General features: G+C 46.4%; 1 protein-coding gene across 1 annotated transcript in view; it reads right to left on the bottom strand.

The window, feature by feature from the left end:
• RNF10 (ring finger protein 10) overlaps positions 1–14,725 on the bottom strand; it is a 35,765-nt gene extending 21,040 nt beyond the window's left edge. The window contains exons 1-4 of the mRNA XM_087705868.1: positions 14,156–14,725; positions 3,773–3,978; positions 1,996–2,195; positions 1,287–1,377 (exon numbers count right to left, since the gene is read on the bottom strand). Of these exons, the coding sequence (XP_087561994.1) occupies positions 1,287–1,377; positions 1,996–2,195; positions 3,773–3,978; positions 14,156–14,279 (621 nt within the window). The 5' untranslated portion in view covers positions 14,280–14,725. The remainder of the gene's footprint in view (positions 1–1,286; positions 1,378–1,995; positions 2,196–3,772; positions 3,979–14,155) is intronic.
• Between the last annotated feature and the right edge of the window lie 550 nt (positions 14,726–15,275).

Here is a 15,275-nt window from a genome sequence, read left to right as displayed (position 1 = left end):
CTGGTAGCAACTAGCTCAGCCTGACCTCAGCTCTTGCCTTTTTCCTTTTACATTTTTTTTCTTTTCATGATAACAGTGGTGGGGCTCTGCCTCCCCTGCCTCCACGTCCCTCCTTAACAGTGAAATTATATTTTAGCCCCATCATTTCATAAATAATTTAATTACTCCATTTAACTTCAATCACAACTTTTTCTAAACTCAGGATAAATAAAGTGTGGATTAAGAGTCTGCACGGAGCCAAACTGACAGCAATTCTTTCTTCCAAGAAAAGCTGAACAGATCAGCGAGGGTTAGCTGGGCTTTGTCCTCAGATGCCATCTCAATCAATATTGAGATGGCAGAGGCTTATTTAGTAGGCACAACCAAGCTTAAGCCACCAGGTGAGTTAGGAAACACTAAAGAACTCAGAAATTGTGACATTCTGGTGTCCTTATAGGCACAGAAGGCTTACCATTGGTTTTAAACTGCTTAATTACTGACAGGACATAATTACCACCATTACAGCTGGAATGTTTGATTATAGCTGGCAAACCAGCAGATTATAGCTGATTATAGCCTTTGTACTGGACATTTGTACTCCAACTGAGATTTCCCAACTTTTCTGTTTGCAAATGGTAGGAAATTAGAATTAAATGCCTGGATAGTTAAAAGGCCTGATCTGCTTAATCTTGTTACACTGATTGTCCACTTATAGAAGCTGTATGTTATGATACTATGTGAATACAGTCATTCAGAGTTTGGACTGGCTGATTTCCAGCTTCTTGCCTTGACAGCCTGACCCTAATGCATGTAGGCTTTGTCAGTGTTCTCTGGGACATGCATTATCAACATGGAGAGGGATGGAAGTTGGTTCCTGAGCCTAGAAATTATGTCTGGCAGGCACCTGTATCAGTAACATAAACATTTAACTAATGAAGGGCTCAGAATGCAATTTGACTCCTTTAAAGCTGGAAATAAAGTCCATCCCTTTGACATTGGGCAAGCCTTTGAGATATGTGTATGGATTTATGTATGCATGTGTATGTGTGTTTGTGTGTGTATACACTCACACACACTCACAGTATATAGGGTGTTTTCATATAGCATCGTTATCAGCTAGAAAAATGAGGTGGCTCATTTCCTCTCTAGCTTTTTTGGGGAACTGTAGTTTTGAATTCACAAGTTACCTAACGAGCTGTGTGGAGGACTTCCTTTTCTCTCCTGAATCTCTCCCACCACCCCGATTTCTAGGCTGACCACAGTACTTGTGAAGAAAGGGAGGGAGGGAGGGAGAGGAGGATACTAACCACTTGTTGCACAAAATCCCAGTTGACCAAGGTATCTGGGTCAGTGAAGTGAACTGTGTAGTCCTGGTCATCACGCACTACAAACTGGCAGCTGCAAAGAATATGAGGGATTTAGAATTAAAAACTCATAATAATAACCACCTGAAACCAATTATATTGAAATTATCCAGGAATACAGATATTCAGATTAAGTAACTGCTGGCAATTATTTGCAAAAATCTTATAACAACACGATTGATCTTTTACATTAGTCTAACTAATCCAAGGACATAGAGTGCTCTCAAAAATCAAATATATCAAGGGGAGAAAATTGGAAAGTATCTGCTTTTTAATCTTACAAGGAATGCTCTCATTTAACCAGAACTGTGATCATTATTTATTTCTATAAATAAAAGGACTCATGTTAGACCTTGGCATTACAATTTTATAAAGCTATATTGTATTGGACAAAACTGGTTTCGAATTCACATCACTAATAGTTTTCTTTTTCTTTGTTTTGAATGAATTCAAATGCATTTCAAATACAACACAGCAATGAGAGTCAAATGACCGAAACAGCTTCAAATGTAAAATATAAACCCAAAGCAAATGTTCACATGGAGAATAAAAACTACAAAACAGAAGCTGAAAGCAACAGGTAGGAACAGCACAGGAACATGATTAAATTCTCCCTCAAGATATTTATGATACAGACCGAGCTCCCACTCACTTGGCCTGAAGGAAAAGCTCCTTGCTGAAAGGTTTGTTTTCCCATCTGTTTCTTTTTCCCCAAGTGCCATGGCTGCTCCCATCAAAATGGCCAGTGTGGCCACGAGGTTCAAATGTAAAATTCAACAAATGGTTCAGATTAATCTTCTTGGGGCCAGAGAATTGGGCAGGGCTGAACTCTGCCCGCTGAGTTTCTGTTACCTGAGAAAGCAGACAATTTAGTTTGCAGGGGTTGCAATAAAAAAATACGATGCCATACAAACACTATTATTTATACCAAGAAGATGAATATTAGGCCAGAACTTTGGAACAATCTCTTGGAGGAGGGGAAAAGCAAACTGCAGCTTTACCTTTGCCAAAAATATCATATAGCTTTCCCATTAGGGACAGAGGTCAAACTAAAGAAAACTTAATTATCCTTATAAGCCAAGAGCTTGTTTTTCTGTAGCCCTTTACATCACACAGCATATGATTCACTTGCAAAAGGACACTAGACTTTCCTCTAACATTATTTTCTATATTATCATTACAAATCTTTTAAATGTATTTTGCTTTCAAGGGTCACAATCTGGAAAACTGCTTATACATCCCTTAAAGTATAGGTTAAGAAGGATTTTCTATGTACTGTAATCTTTTAAAATATACAAATAAAAGCAACATCAACAGTCAACCCTCCAGTTTTAATTGATTCTTCCAAGAATTAAACATTTGAGGTAACACTTCAATGAGATGCATTTTTTGATAATGAGCCTCCATCATCCTTGAATATGAACTCACCTAGACATAAAGTAAAGCCTTAAAACATCTACAGTTTATATACCTGAGAAATGCTGAATATTTATCTTTCTTGCACCCCCAGCCACAGGCTGAATAGGGCCAGCCGAAGGGCCAGATGTGACCCGCAAATGCCCAGGTCTGCCATGCTTAATTAGCACATTTTATAGAACTAAGGAAAAAAATGTACATGCTAATGCCAATATTCCTTTCTGTACACATTTAGAAGCAAATAATCCATAGTAACCTCTTGCATTTTTGCAGAAGTAATTTGGCCTCTACTTCTTCATGATAGGGCATTATTGTTGCTTTTTTTCACAAGCATGAAGGTAAGAGCATTTAATTCAATTGTGTTAAATTTAAATTTTACCAACAAAGAAATAAAGGAAGACTAGTATAACTATTTCAAGCTGTTTAGCTCTCATCAGCTCTCATCAGCTAGCCATACCCTTCTGGGATTCGAACCCGGCTGCTTACATATTAGGCAGATGTATTAACATCTAGGTCATGGGCTCCCCTCGCTTTGTCAGCTGTACCAGGGGAGAGATTAAGTGTTTTTCTGGTGCGACTGATCTATCAGGGCAACCCGGTTTACCCAAATATGGGACGGGGCATACTGCTTCCACTTTTGCTTTTCAGCCCCAATCCAGGAGCCTTCGCAGGCAGTTGCTTTCGCGAAAAACTATTTTTTGTTCTATACCAACAAAATAGTTTGTTGCAGAAGCGGCTAACTGTGAAGGCTCCTAGACTGGAGCTGAGAGGTGAAAGTGGAAGCAGTATATTCCGTCCCATATTTGGGTAGACCAGGTTGCCCTGATAGACCACTCCCACTGGAAAAACATTTATTCAGTTCAATTAGATTCTTATTTTTAATCTGTATTTCACATTTTGAATGAGAGAAGAAAAAATAGAAGTTTCTATTGTGTCAGAAAAGAGAGATAAGACAGAATATCTGATGAAGTAAGGCATGTAATGTAAATGTCCCAGGAAGGGCAGGATCTCACCTCATCTCGTCTTCCACCATTAGAAGAAAGGCTAAAAGATTTGCTGCCGCTGTTCTGCTCCCCCCTCTGAGGGGGCATCTTGTTAAAAGCTTTGCTTTTCTGTGAAAAGGAGCGACGGGACTGGCTGGGGAAACACTCATTTTTGGGATATGAAGTTTCTCTCTTACGATTATAACGCTGTTTGGATCCACTTGCATTTTTCCCTTCTGAAATAGACAATAAAGGAAAATAATGTTCAGCATTCAGTCAAAAGCAAGTCCTAGCAGAGCAGGCAACCTACGTCAGCCAGACTGCTAACACAAGCAAAGGCTTCTCCAGAGGAACCTACTGCTTAGAACTTTCATGGCTAGAAGGTGAAACCAAACATCTTTATTTAAAGATCTCTCTAATTGAAGATATTTTGATCTTAAAAACTATAATATTTTCCCAACCCTTGTGCTGGCATAAAACAAATACTGTACTAATAGAAATGTATATTTACTAGCAACGGGAAAGGATTACTCTTCTTAGTATTCATCCTCAGAATCACTTAGAAGAAAACCAGGTTAGTCTATGGTGGTCCAAAATCAGAAGGACCGATAGTCCCTTTCCAAACTGACAAAAAGTTATTAGCATTGGATTATTTGCTCAGTTTCCCAATTTCATTATTCTAATGCTTTGAATCACCCCAAGGGAATTAGACAAGTAAACATAAATGCTTTACCTATAATTTCATTTTCAAATACTTCTGACGAGGGAAACATTGGTCTTTTAAAATTTGAGTTTTTGTACACTCAAGCTCTTCCCTCCAACAATATTCAGTTTTGCACACATCAAAAATTTTTTCAATAAAATAAATTATTCTGTATGCAATCCAAAGTAACAACGATTACTATCCAATGTAGGCAATGCATTTCCATTATCATAAGTTCTGTTATAATTAGAACAGTAATTCAAGGAAGAAGTTGCCACTAGGATAGGAAGCTTGGGAGTACAGCTAGTTCTCGACTTATGACCACGATTGAGCCCAAAATTTGACCCCGGAACACTGCAACCATCATAAATATGAACTAATTGCCAAGCATTCAAATATTAATCACATCATGGGGATGTTGCAGCGGTTGTGTGAAAAACAGTCATAAATTGTTTTTTTCAGTTATGTTGTAACTTATAACAATCACTAAATGAACTGCTGTAAGTAGAGGACTACCTATATTAGCAACCTTAAATTCCTTAAGATATAAAATTTAAAACTTTGCAATATTGATTGATTGATTGATTGAAGGTTTATTTGTATGCCGCCCTTTTCCCTGGGGGGACTCAGGGCGGCTCACAATCCAAAGGAAGGGGGGGGAAACAGACTTTTACATATAAGACAATACATGATTAAAACGCAACATTCATACCATTCGGGCGGGTTACAATCTTTAGCCCCAGGCCTGACGGGATAGCCAGATTCTAAGGGCTGTGCGGAAGATCTGGAGGGTGGTGAGGGTACGAATCTCCACGGGGAGATCGTTCCATTGGGTCGGGGCTACCACCGAGAAGGCTCTCCTCCGCGTGATGGCCAGTTGGCATTGGCCAGTGGATGGAACTCGGAGGCCTAATCGGTGAGATCTAATAGGTCGTGTGGAGGTGATCGGCAGCAGGCGGTCTCTCAAGTACCCAGATCCACTCCCATGGAGGGCTTTATGGGTGGCAAGTAGCACCTTGAAGCGTATCCGGAGATCGACAGGTAGCCAGTGCAGCTCGCGGAGGATAGGTGTTACGTGGGTGAAGCGAGGTGCACCCACAATCGCTCGCGCGGCTGCATTCTGGACTAGCTGAAGTCGCCGAATACTCCTCAAGGGCAGCCCCATGTAGAGCACATTGCAGTACTCCAGCCTAGAGGTCACAAGGGCACGAGTGACTGTTGTGAGAGCCTCCCGGTTCAGGTAGGGGCGCAACTGGTGTACCAGGCGGACCTGGGCAAATGCCCCCCTGGTCACAGCTGACAAATGGTGTTCGAAAGTCAGCTATGGGTCCAGGAGGACTCCTAAGTTGCGGACCCTGTCTGAGGGGTGTAATATTTGACCCCCCAGCCTGAGAGATGGAATATTTGCCAAATTGGCGGGAGGGAAACACAACAGCCACTCGGTCTTATCCGGGTTGAGCACGAGTTTGTTAGCCCTCATCCAGTCCCTAACAGCTTCAAGTCCCTGGTTCATCACGTCCACCGCTTCATTGAGTTGGCACGGGGCGGACAGATACAGCTGGGTATCGTCCGCATACTGGTGGTATTTTATCCCGTGCCGCTGAATGATCTCGCCCAGCGGTTTCATGTAAATGTTGAAAAGTAGGGGAGACAAGACCAAACCCTGCGGCACCCCATATGTTAGGGGCCTAGGGTTCGATCTCTGCCCCCCAACTAACACCGACTGCGACCTGTCCGAGAGGTAAGAGGAGAACCACTGCAAAACAGTGCCTCCCACCCCCACCTCTCGCAGTCGTCGCAGAAGGATACCATGGTCGATGGTATCGAAAGCCGCTGAGAGGTCAAGGAGAACCAGGATGGAGGCATGGCCTCCATCCCTGGCTCTCCAGAGGTCATCGGTCAATGCGACCAAAGCGGTTTCTGTGCTGTAGCCAGGTCTGAAGCCGGACTGGAATGGGTCAAGATAGCTAGCTTCCTCCAAGGCCCGCTGGAGCTGAAAGGCCACCACCTTCTCAACAACCTTCCCCACAAAGGGGAGGTTGGAGACTGGACGGTAATTGTTAAGAAAGGCTGGATCCAAAGATGGTTTCTTCAGGAGGGGTCTCACCACCGCCGCTTTAAGTGCGGGGGGGAAAGACCCCCTCCCGAAGGGAGGCGGTAACAACCGCCTGGATCCAGCCCCGTGTCACCTCCCTGCTGTTGACAACCAGCCAGGAGGAGCACGGGTCCAGTACACATGTGGAGGCACTCACAGCTCTCATGGCCTTGTCCACGTCCCCAGGGGCAACATCCTGAAACTCAACCCAGCGATGGTCTGCCAGATTATACCCTTGTGCCTCGGCTGGATCTGCAGAATCGGAATCCAACTCCGACCGAAACCGAGCAACTTTGTCCGCCAAGAACTGGACGTACTCTTCAGCCCTACCCTGCAGGGGATCCCCCGTATCCCTCCTATTTAGGAGGGAACGGGTTATCCTAAACAGGGCAGCTGGGCGCGACTCGGCGGAGGCAATCAAGGTGGCAATATAAGATCTTTTTGCCGTCCTAATTGCCCTGATGTAATCCTTGATGCACGATGTTAGAAGTGCTCGGCTCGATTCGGATTTGTTGGATCTCCACAAGTGCTCTAGGCGTCTCTTCCGGCGCTTCCTCTCCAGGAGTTCCTCGGTGAACCAAGGGGGCCTCCTGGATCCACAGCCTCGGAGCGGCCGTAGTGGCGCAATCCGGTCAAGAGACCCCGTCGCTGCCGAGTTCCAGGCAGCAACCAGGGTCTCCACCGGACTGTGGGCGAGAGTATCAGGAATAACCCCAAGCTCCGTCTGGAACCTCAAGGGATCCATAAGTTGCCTGGGGCGGAACCATCTGGTCGGTTCCTCCTCCCTACAGCGGAGGTTTGGCCTCCGAAAGTCAAGCCTCAGTAGGCAATGGTCCGACCACGACAGTGGTATGATCTCATTACCCCTCAGACCAAGATCACAAGTCCACTGCTCCGAGAGGAATACGAGGTCGAGCGTGTGACCCGCTGAATGGGTTGGGCCCCGAATTACCTGGATCAAGCCCATGGCTGTCATGGAAGCCATGAACTCCTGCGCTCCATAAGAGTGTTCCCCGAGCGAAGGCAAATTGAAATCCCCCAGAACCATAAGCCTGGGGAACTCAATTGCCAGCTCGGCTACCGACTCGAGGAGCGAGGGGAGGGCTGCTGCAACGCTGTTGGGAGGCAGGTACGTTAACAGCAAACCCACTTGACCCTTGAGGTCCAACTTCACCAGCAGGGACTCACACCGGACAAGCTCCGGAGCAGGGATCCTACGAGGTGCTAGAGACTCTCGGATAACAATAGCCACACCTCCACCCCTTCCCTGGGCTCTCGGCTGATGAAGCACCTGAAAGCCTTCTGGGCACATCTCTACGAGGGGGACTCCTCCCTCCGGGCCCAGCCAGGTTTCAGTAATACATGCCAGGTCTGCCCTCTCGTCTAAAATTAAGTCCCGGACGAGGGGAGCCTTGTGAACTAGAGACCTGGCATTTAGCAACAACAGCCTGAGACCAGGGTCCTGATTACTCGCGCCATCTGGCCTTGGAGTGGGACTCATAGGGCCGGAAGGAGGGATCTCTGTGACGTAGCGAGCCCTCCTTCCCCGGTAATGGCCAGCCCTAAAGTGTCCGCCATATCTGCCCCTCCCTGTTACGACCGTAATGCTCCGGCCCACTCCCGTGTCCGTGGTTCCCTCAACCACCCCTATGGCTCCCGCGTTCCCCGGCAGGCCCTCCGAATCAAACACACTCATTTGTTCACTCATCCAATCCCCACTTAATAGTTAAAACACATAAAATACAACGGTAATGAAAAATAAAAAGTGGGCCATTCATTCAATCACAAGCAAATCCCATGCACTCACCATACCAGTTAAAAAGTTGCGCAGATGTAATGTATAACAATATGAGAAGGAGGGGGAGAGGTATTCCACTCCTCTCCCTTCCTATGGCAGTTAGTTGATAAGATAGTTACGAGCCCAGCTCCAATCCACTGATGGTATACAGAGGGGGGGGGGTGGCGTTTCCCCCTCTGATAAGGTCAAAAAGTCCCAAAAGTCTAGATGGTTGAAAGGACTGCCAAGGGTGTTGAATCCGGGTTGCCAAAGGTGTAGCAAAGCGTAGGGTCTGGGTGGCCGGAGTTATGTCACTGGGGCAGCAAGGGGGTAATGCTGATTGAGCCGGTATAGTTTGTTCCTAGAAGTAAAACTCTGAGGACTGCAATTGTAGGCAGGGTGGATATGTGCCAATTGAGAAGATGGTAAAGATGACAAAACAACGACAAAGGAATGAGAAAGGCACCAATAGTGGCCACCGGGGGGAGTCTAAGCTCCCAGCACGCTGCCTCTCCGGAGTAATAGTGCCTGATGTAAGGTGACTCAGTAAATAGCGATAATACTGGTCAGCACAGCACTCCTGAGGCAGTGGCAATATAAACTCCCTCAGTTAGAAACAGATTTCCTACAGGTGTGAAAAAGTTACATATACCATTGACAGATACTACCACTAAAGGAGAACAGGCATTTGTGGTTTCCTGCTTATAAACTTTAAGAACATCCAAGGAGCTTCTCCCTTTTAAAATACCTAATTGTTTTGACCCCCTCCTCCATCCAGTAACGAATGCCGAGACAAGCTTAACTGGAATGTACTTTAATTAGCAAAACACCAAAACCTCGGTGGCTGAAAGCCAAGCAGAACAAACAGATAAGGACCTTGGCAGCAACTCAGACAAACTCAGGCAGCAATAAACACAGATAAGGCTTGGCAGCAATCCAGCCTGCCAAGCTCACAGTACTGTCCTCCAACATTTAATCCTGTGTTGACTTCTACAAAGAGGGCCGTGTGCACAAGTAGCTTTTATAGTCTGGAGAGGAGCCTAATGACCACCAGCTGAGTACAATCACCTCCTGTAATTGCGTAATTGTTCCTGATGCCTAGTAGCTCTTCGATGTGCATCCAGGAACAACTCACTGCTGGCTTCTGGATCACTCTCCCTTGTCTCCTCCCCACTGGTCCAAGGCTGACGCCACCTGGTGGCCAACCAGTCTCTCTGCGCCCTTCTCGGAGTCGGAACCCTGTCCAGGGTCCTCCACATCCTCCAGAGCCGACTCATAGGGCCCCTCGCTGTCGGAGCCTGGTGGCAGCTCCAACGGCTCCTGCTGGGCCACAACACCTAATTATTGACCGGAAATTATCAGGCCTTAGGAAGTGCTGTACTATACTGAATTTTTGCAACTTTACTCTTCTATAGAAAGGCCTCTTTTCTAAAACATTTGTCATATATAATTTTAATAATTGTCCTTGAATATAAATCATTTGGTAACTGCTAGGCAATTCTGTAGCTGCAATTCTTCCTATTCCAGGCTTTGTGGAATGTGAAGGTAGTGTCAGCACCCTCAACTATTTGCACCACTGCCCCGTTCAGATTAGGACTTAATCAAGGTCTGCACACATGGCTGTCATAAGCTAAAAGCGGCACGTTCTACACTTGAACCTTTTATTTACAGAGAGCCTCCAGTATCTACAATGAAAAATTAGTTGAAAATAGTTGGTCAAAATTAATGTTGCCTTCTGTAGTGGTGGAAAGCTTGTGGACTCTACAGAACCATTCTGCACTGTTGTGACCTGGAATGTGATCAAAATGTTATCTATGAACTGATAGTAAAGATAGTCTATAAGGCAGTCTGGTGCAGTGGGTAAAGCAACAAGCAAGAAACCGGGAGGCTGGGAGTCAACAGTGACTTACAGGCACACAAAAAATTAAAGCAGTACATAAAAAAGTATATTCTTTCATCTTGATGGTAGCCTCTTCCTTTTGGAGTGATCTTTTCTCCAGATACAACTGATCCCAATCCTGCAGGCCTTTAGACGTTTCCCCAGGCATTTGGGTCAGGATGAATAAAGTCCCATTTGGATGAATTACAGTGTATTTAATTTTGATAGCTGTCCGGTTAGTAGTTGGTTGGGAGGAATATCCAACACCAAGATAGGCTGAAGATCCAGGTGGATCTTTAAAGAGTTGAATCCTGGGCCCTATCGAACAAAATGAAATTTAATGGAGAGAAACGTAAGGTTTTGCACGTAAGCAAGAAAATCAAATGTACAGGTACAGATTAGGTGAAACCTGGCTCAATAGCAGTAACTGTGAAAGGGATCTTGGAATCTAAATGAATAATCACTTGAAAATGAGCTAGCAGTGTGCGGCAACAGCCAAAAAAGCCAACCCAGTCCTAGGCTGCGTTAATAGAGGGATAGAATCAAAATTACCTGAACTATTACTGTTTTATAAAGCCTTAGTGAGACCATGCTTAGAGTATAGCATCCAGTTTTGGTCACTATATTATAAAAAAAAATGTAGAGACTCTAGAAAGAATGCAGAAAAGAGCAACAAAGACAATTAAGTGGCTGGAAGCTAAAACATTTGAAGAATTGTTACAGGAATTGGGTTTCTCTGGTCTAATGAAAAGGAGTAGGGATGACATGATAGCAGTGTTCCAATATTGAGAGGCTGCCACAAAGAAGAGGGGTGTGTGTGTCAAACTGTTTTCCAAAGCACCAGAAGACAGGAACCAATGGATGGAAACTAATAAGGAGAGAAGCAACCTAGGAGAAATTTCCTAACAATGAGAACAATTAACCAATGGAACCATTTGCCTTCAGAAGTTGTGGATGCTCCATCACTGGAGGCTTTCTAACACCAGACAGTTGAGTCAGATGTTTAAATCAATGAGATGATACTCGGGTGTGAATTTAAGTGGCATTCTTCATTAAAAAAAAACAAATCTAACCATAACTGGTTGCTAGCTCTCGAGTCTGCCTTCATGAATCTGCTCTGTGGAAATGAAGAACTGTCTGACTAACTCAGAAAAAAAAGACTTCAAGAGGCCAGAAGAACTCATATAATCATTGTCACTGATCTCCATCATCAAGCAGACAGGATACAAATGAAGAAAATGCAACATTACTTGTCTAATAACAAATCACCAAATATGAAGCACATTAACACTCCAGGAGGGTTCAAAGAACAATGGCAAAGAAACTGCAGGTAATTTTGTGCTGCCTGATTGTCAGTCTATATATCTACCATAAGGAAAATACTGAATAAGAGCAAGATGCATGGGAGAACACCAAGGAAGTATCACACTCTGCAAAATACACTCTGCTGCCCATCAGAACTGAAGAAGCTTCTTGGATAAGAAGCAAAACTTGTTCAAAGGGGGAAAAAACAAGAAAGTTCAGTTGCTTTTTGGAAGAAGCACCTTTGCACTGCCCATCTCAAGTTTGCCAAAGACCACCTGGAACAATGTTCAAAGGACAAATAGATTAAAATGGTTCTTTCGGGTAATAATGAGAAAACAGGTTTGGCGAACACAAAGCATTATTCCACCAAATTTCAGAAGTGAAGCTTGCCAGCAGAAGTATTTGGATCTAGACAGCTCGATCATTGATGGGACAATGGATTCTTTGATCCACGGACGAATGTCAGGTAAATATGGGACAGACTGCTCAATGATCTACAGGTACATACAGGAAAACATTTGCTTAGTCACTTGGTGCTGAAAGAGGCACCACTATTACCACATCAAAAACTACATATACTTTTTCCAATGAGGTCACTGAAATGTTGGCTCAGTGTGTTACTAAAGCCATGAAACAACCAACTTCTCTGTGCTGTTTTCTTAGCCAGAATCTCTATCTGTTAAAATGATATGGATGACACTCAGATTACATGATAGGTCACAATACTGGACATTTCTCAAGGGCTCACAAACTTTCTTTTTCCACTGAATCCAAAGCAAAATATTCCTGCCCACGAAGAAAGAAGGAATCAAAGAGTGAGCTCTACATTAACTATGAAATTTGTTTAATAAAGGGGGACCACTGAATTTAGTTCAATTGATGACTTCATGAACATTGTTGGCTTCCACTGCTTCCTTCCAGGAGGTTTTTTTAAATCTCCTCCTCTAGGCTATACTGACATTTCCTATGGTCTCCAAAAAATTAACCAGGACCAACCTGGCATAGCTTTTTAAGACAACAAAAATGAGGATGCTGCTGCCTAGATTCAGTTTCAAATATAGCATCTTTGCTATTTATAGTAGGGATAATCAAAATCTTTTGATACGGGAATAAACTATTCCAGAATGTTTTAGTTCCCTCCTCCAGAATATGCCAAACCTTCCCTTAGACCAGGGATGTCAAACTCAATTTCATCAGGGTTGTGTTTGACCTCAGGTGGGGTGGAGGTGGGCAAGCAGCTTGATGTCACTCATATCAGGGGTGCCTGTGGTCTGAGTGCTCTGCCAGCGAACGTGGGCTCCCAAGCTCAGTTTTCTGCCGCAAGGGCCTCCTGCAGTCCTCTGACAGCGAAAACAAACTCAGGGGGCCACCTGTGACCTTTGTGACCTCCGTTTTTGGCCATGATGGCCTCCTGCAGCCCTCTACCTGCGAAAATGGAGCTACCCAGAGCTCCTTTTTTGCTGGCAGAGGGCTACAGGAGGCCATTGTGACCGAAAACGGAGTCCCCAAGCTCCAGACTTGACTGGGCTGGACCTTAGCGGTTTCCAGGGCAGCCCCGTGGGCCAGATCTAAGCACCCTGAAAGCCGCATCCAACCCACAGGCCTTGTTTGACATTCCTGCCTTAGACCAAGTCATTTCTGGAAGTAAACAGACATGGTGAGCTCTCTAGTGTGAAGCTTATATAACCCCTGACAATGGATACTGTCAAACTACTTCCACACTACTCCCAAGAAAAAGGTGTGGAGGCAGACACGGAGAGTTAGGCTCAACTCATGGGTATCTGTTTTTCTAGCTCTGCAAAACGATGATGCCTCTAGGGCAAAGGAGTGTTTCTTCTAAGGCAATTGGCAGTTTGTCACAAAACAACAACTGCATCAAGAATAATGGAGACAAGGATGCCCCACTGATCACCATCAACACTGCCACCTAAAGTTATTTGAGTGAAGAATTATAGATGCCACCTGTCCCATTAGTTTCATCTCATTTAAAGGCTGTGCATGTTTAGATTAAATATTGGGCTTTTTAATTGCAATTCCCAATTATTCTGAATAAAGAAAAAAACAAAACACAATAAAGCCTGGAAATCCAGCCAGCAGAGTCCTCTCTTTATCGGACAAACAAACGGCAAATTCCACGGACCTATTTGCTTAGGCTTTTTCAACATGCTGTATGTTATCTCCACTTTACAGATTTCCCAGCAGTCGATTACAAAAGTCATTACTAAGCAGGTTTTCCCCGAGGCCCACTATGGAAAAAAGCTCCTATCCTCCCAAATGATATCTATATATTTAAAAAAAACTGCCGAAATTTAGATTCATAAAAACCAGCACTTTGCTGCACTTTTAAACAAGAACAAAGATCCAACCCTGGGCTGGCAGCAACCTGGCTTGAAAGGGCTTCACTTTCCCTTTAAAGAACAAGGGTCACCCCCATCGGCAGGAGGTTTTATATGTTGGTGTGCAAGAGTCATGCAACCACGCTTATGCAGTGACCGGGGTCGGCTCCGCAGGTTGCAACAACCCAGGAAGCGGCTGCACCCGGCCGAGGAATTCTGGGAACTGAAGCCCGCCCCTCTTCCAGCTGCCGGGGCGTATTTTCGGGGGGGTCCCCTCTGGTCCAGATGCGCCGCCCCCCACCCTTCCCGCGGCCTTACCCCCTTTGGGCTTGGATTCCCCCCCGGCCGGGCCGGCGGAGTTAGAGCGGGGCTGCTGCCCTTTGCCTCCCGTCGCGGAGGAGGATCCGGGGCCGGGGCCGCCGCAGGGGCTGCTCTTGTCCATGGCGCTGGTGGGCGGGCGCGGGGGCGCTGCTACGGGAGGGCGGCTGGCGGCTGGGGCCGAGGCCCAGGCTCATGGCCCGGCGGCGGGGTCGACGCAGCGCAGTCGTCTCGGCCACCCTCATGGCGACATGTTCGTCACGGCTTCGCCCGGGCGAGGGAAGGAACGGGCCGGGGCGCGGCCACAAGGCTCTGGCGCCGAGTCGGAGAGAGAGAGGCCGCCTAGCGCGGCCGGGCCTGCGCCCCGCGGCTACGGAAGAGCGGCCTCGGGAGAGCGCGGGGGCCCGCGAGGCCTCCGCAAGCCAGGCCCGGCCTGCGCCGGCGCCTCGAGAATGGCGAGAAGGGGCTGTTCGCGGCCAAGTGGAGCCGCCCGGTCCGCCTCAGCGCCGCCGCCGCCAATGCCTGTAATGGCGGACGAGTCGCCCACCGCCGTGACGGGAAGGCCCGGATGGAGCCTTTCGCCAGGGGGCGGGGCGCACCGCAAAGCATGCCGGCCGCCGTGGTTCCTTTCCCCAGCGGCCGGAAGGGCCACGCGCCGCCCTCCTCTCCAGAGAAAACTACGCCTCCCGACAAGCACCGGTTGAGACTCGCCCCGCGCCCCCCTAGGTTGAGAGGCGGTTTTGGGATTTGTTGGGCAGGCCGACCTTTGGGGCGGCTGAGCCCCTTGCTGGGGGCAGGAAGATGCGGCGGCGGTTCCCGCGGTTCCAGTGCCCGGGGAGGCTGAAAACTGAGCGCCCGCACTCCCGGCCCCTCTAACTTTTCCAAACTCTGCCAAAGTTCTCTGTGGCGCCCAGGGAGCTTCCTAGCGAAACTCTGCGTTCCTCACCCCGAAACTCTCCCGTGGGTGGATTAACAGGGAGGACCGTGTTCCACCTTCCTTCATGACCTAAATTCTGACTCCACTGTTGAAGTGATTCACAGGGTGGCTGAACCGGCAGGGCGCATAACTTGGTGAGCTGTATGGCTCCAGGTCTCAGCGCAAAATCGTTAACTCTGTAAA

This window comes from Thamnophis sirtalis, unplaced genomic scaffold, assembly GCF_051295495.1.
Source record: "Thamnophis sirtalis isolate CommonGarterSnake01/CBP01778 unplaced genomic scaffold, rThaSir2_p1.2 scaffold_2, whole genome shotgun sequence".
NCBI classification, from domain to species: domain Eukaryota; kingdom Metazoa; phylum Chordata; class Lepidosauria; order Squamata; family Natricidae; genus Thamnophis; species Thamnophis sirtalis.
This window is presented reverse-complemented; position numbering and strand designations above follow the sequence as displayed.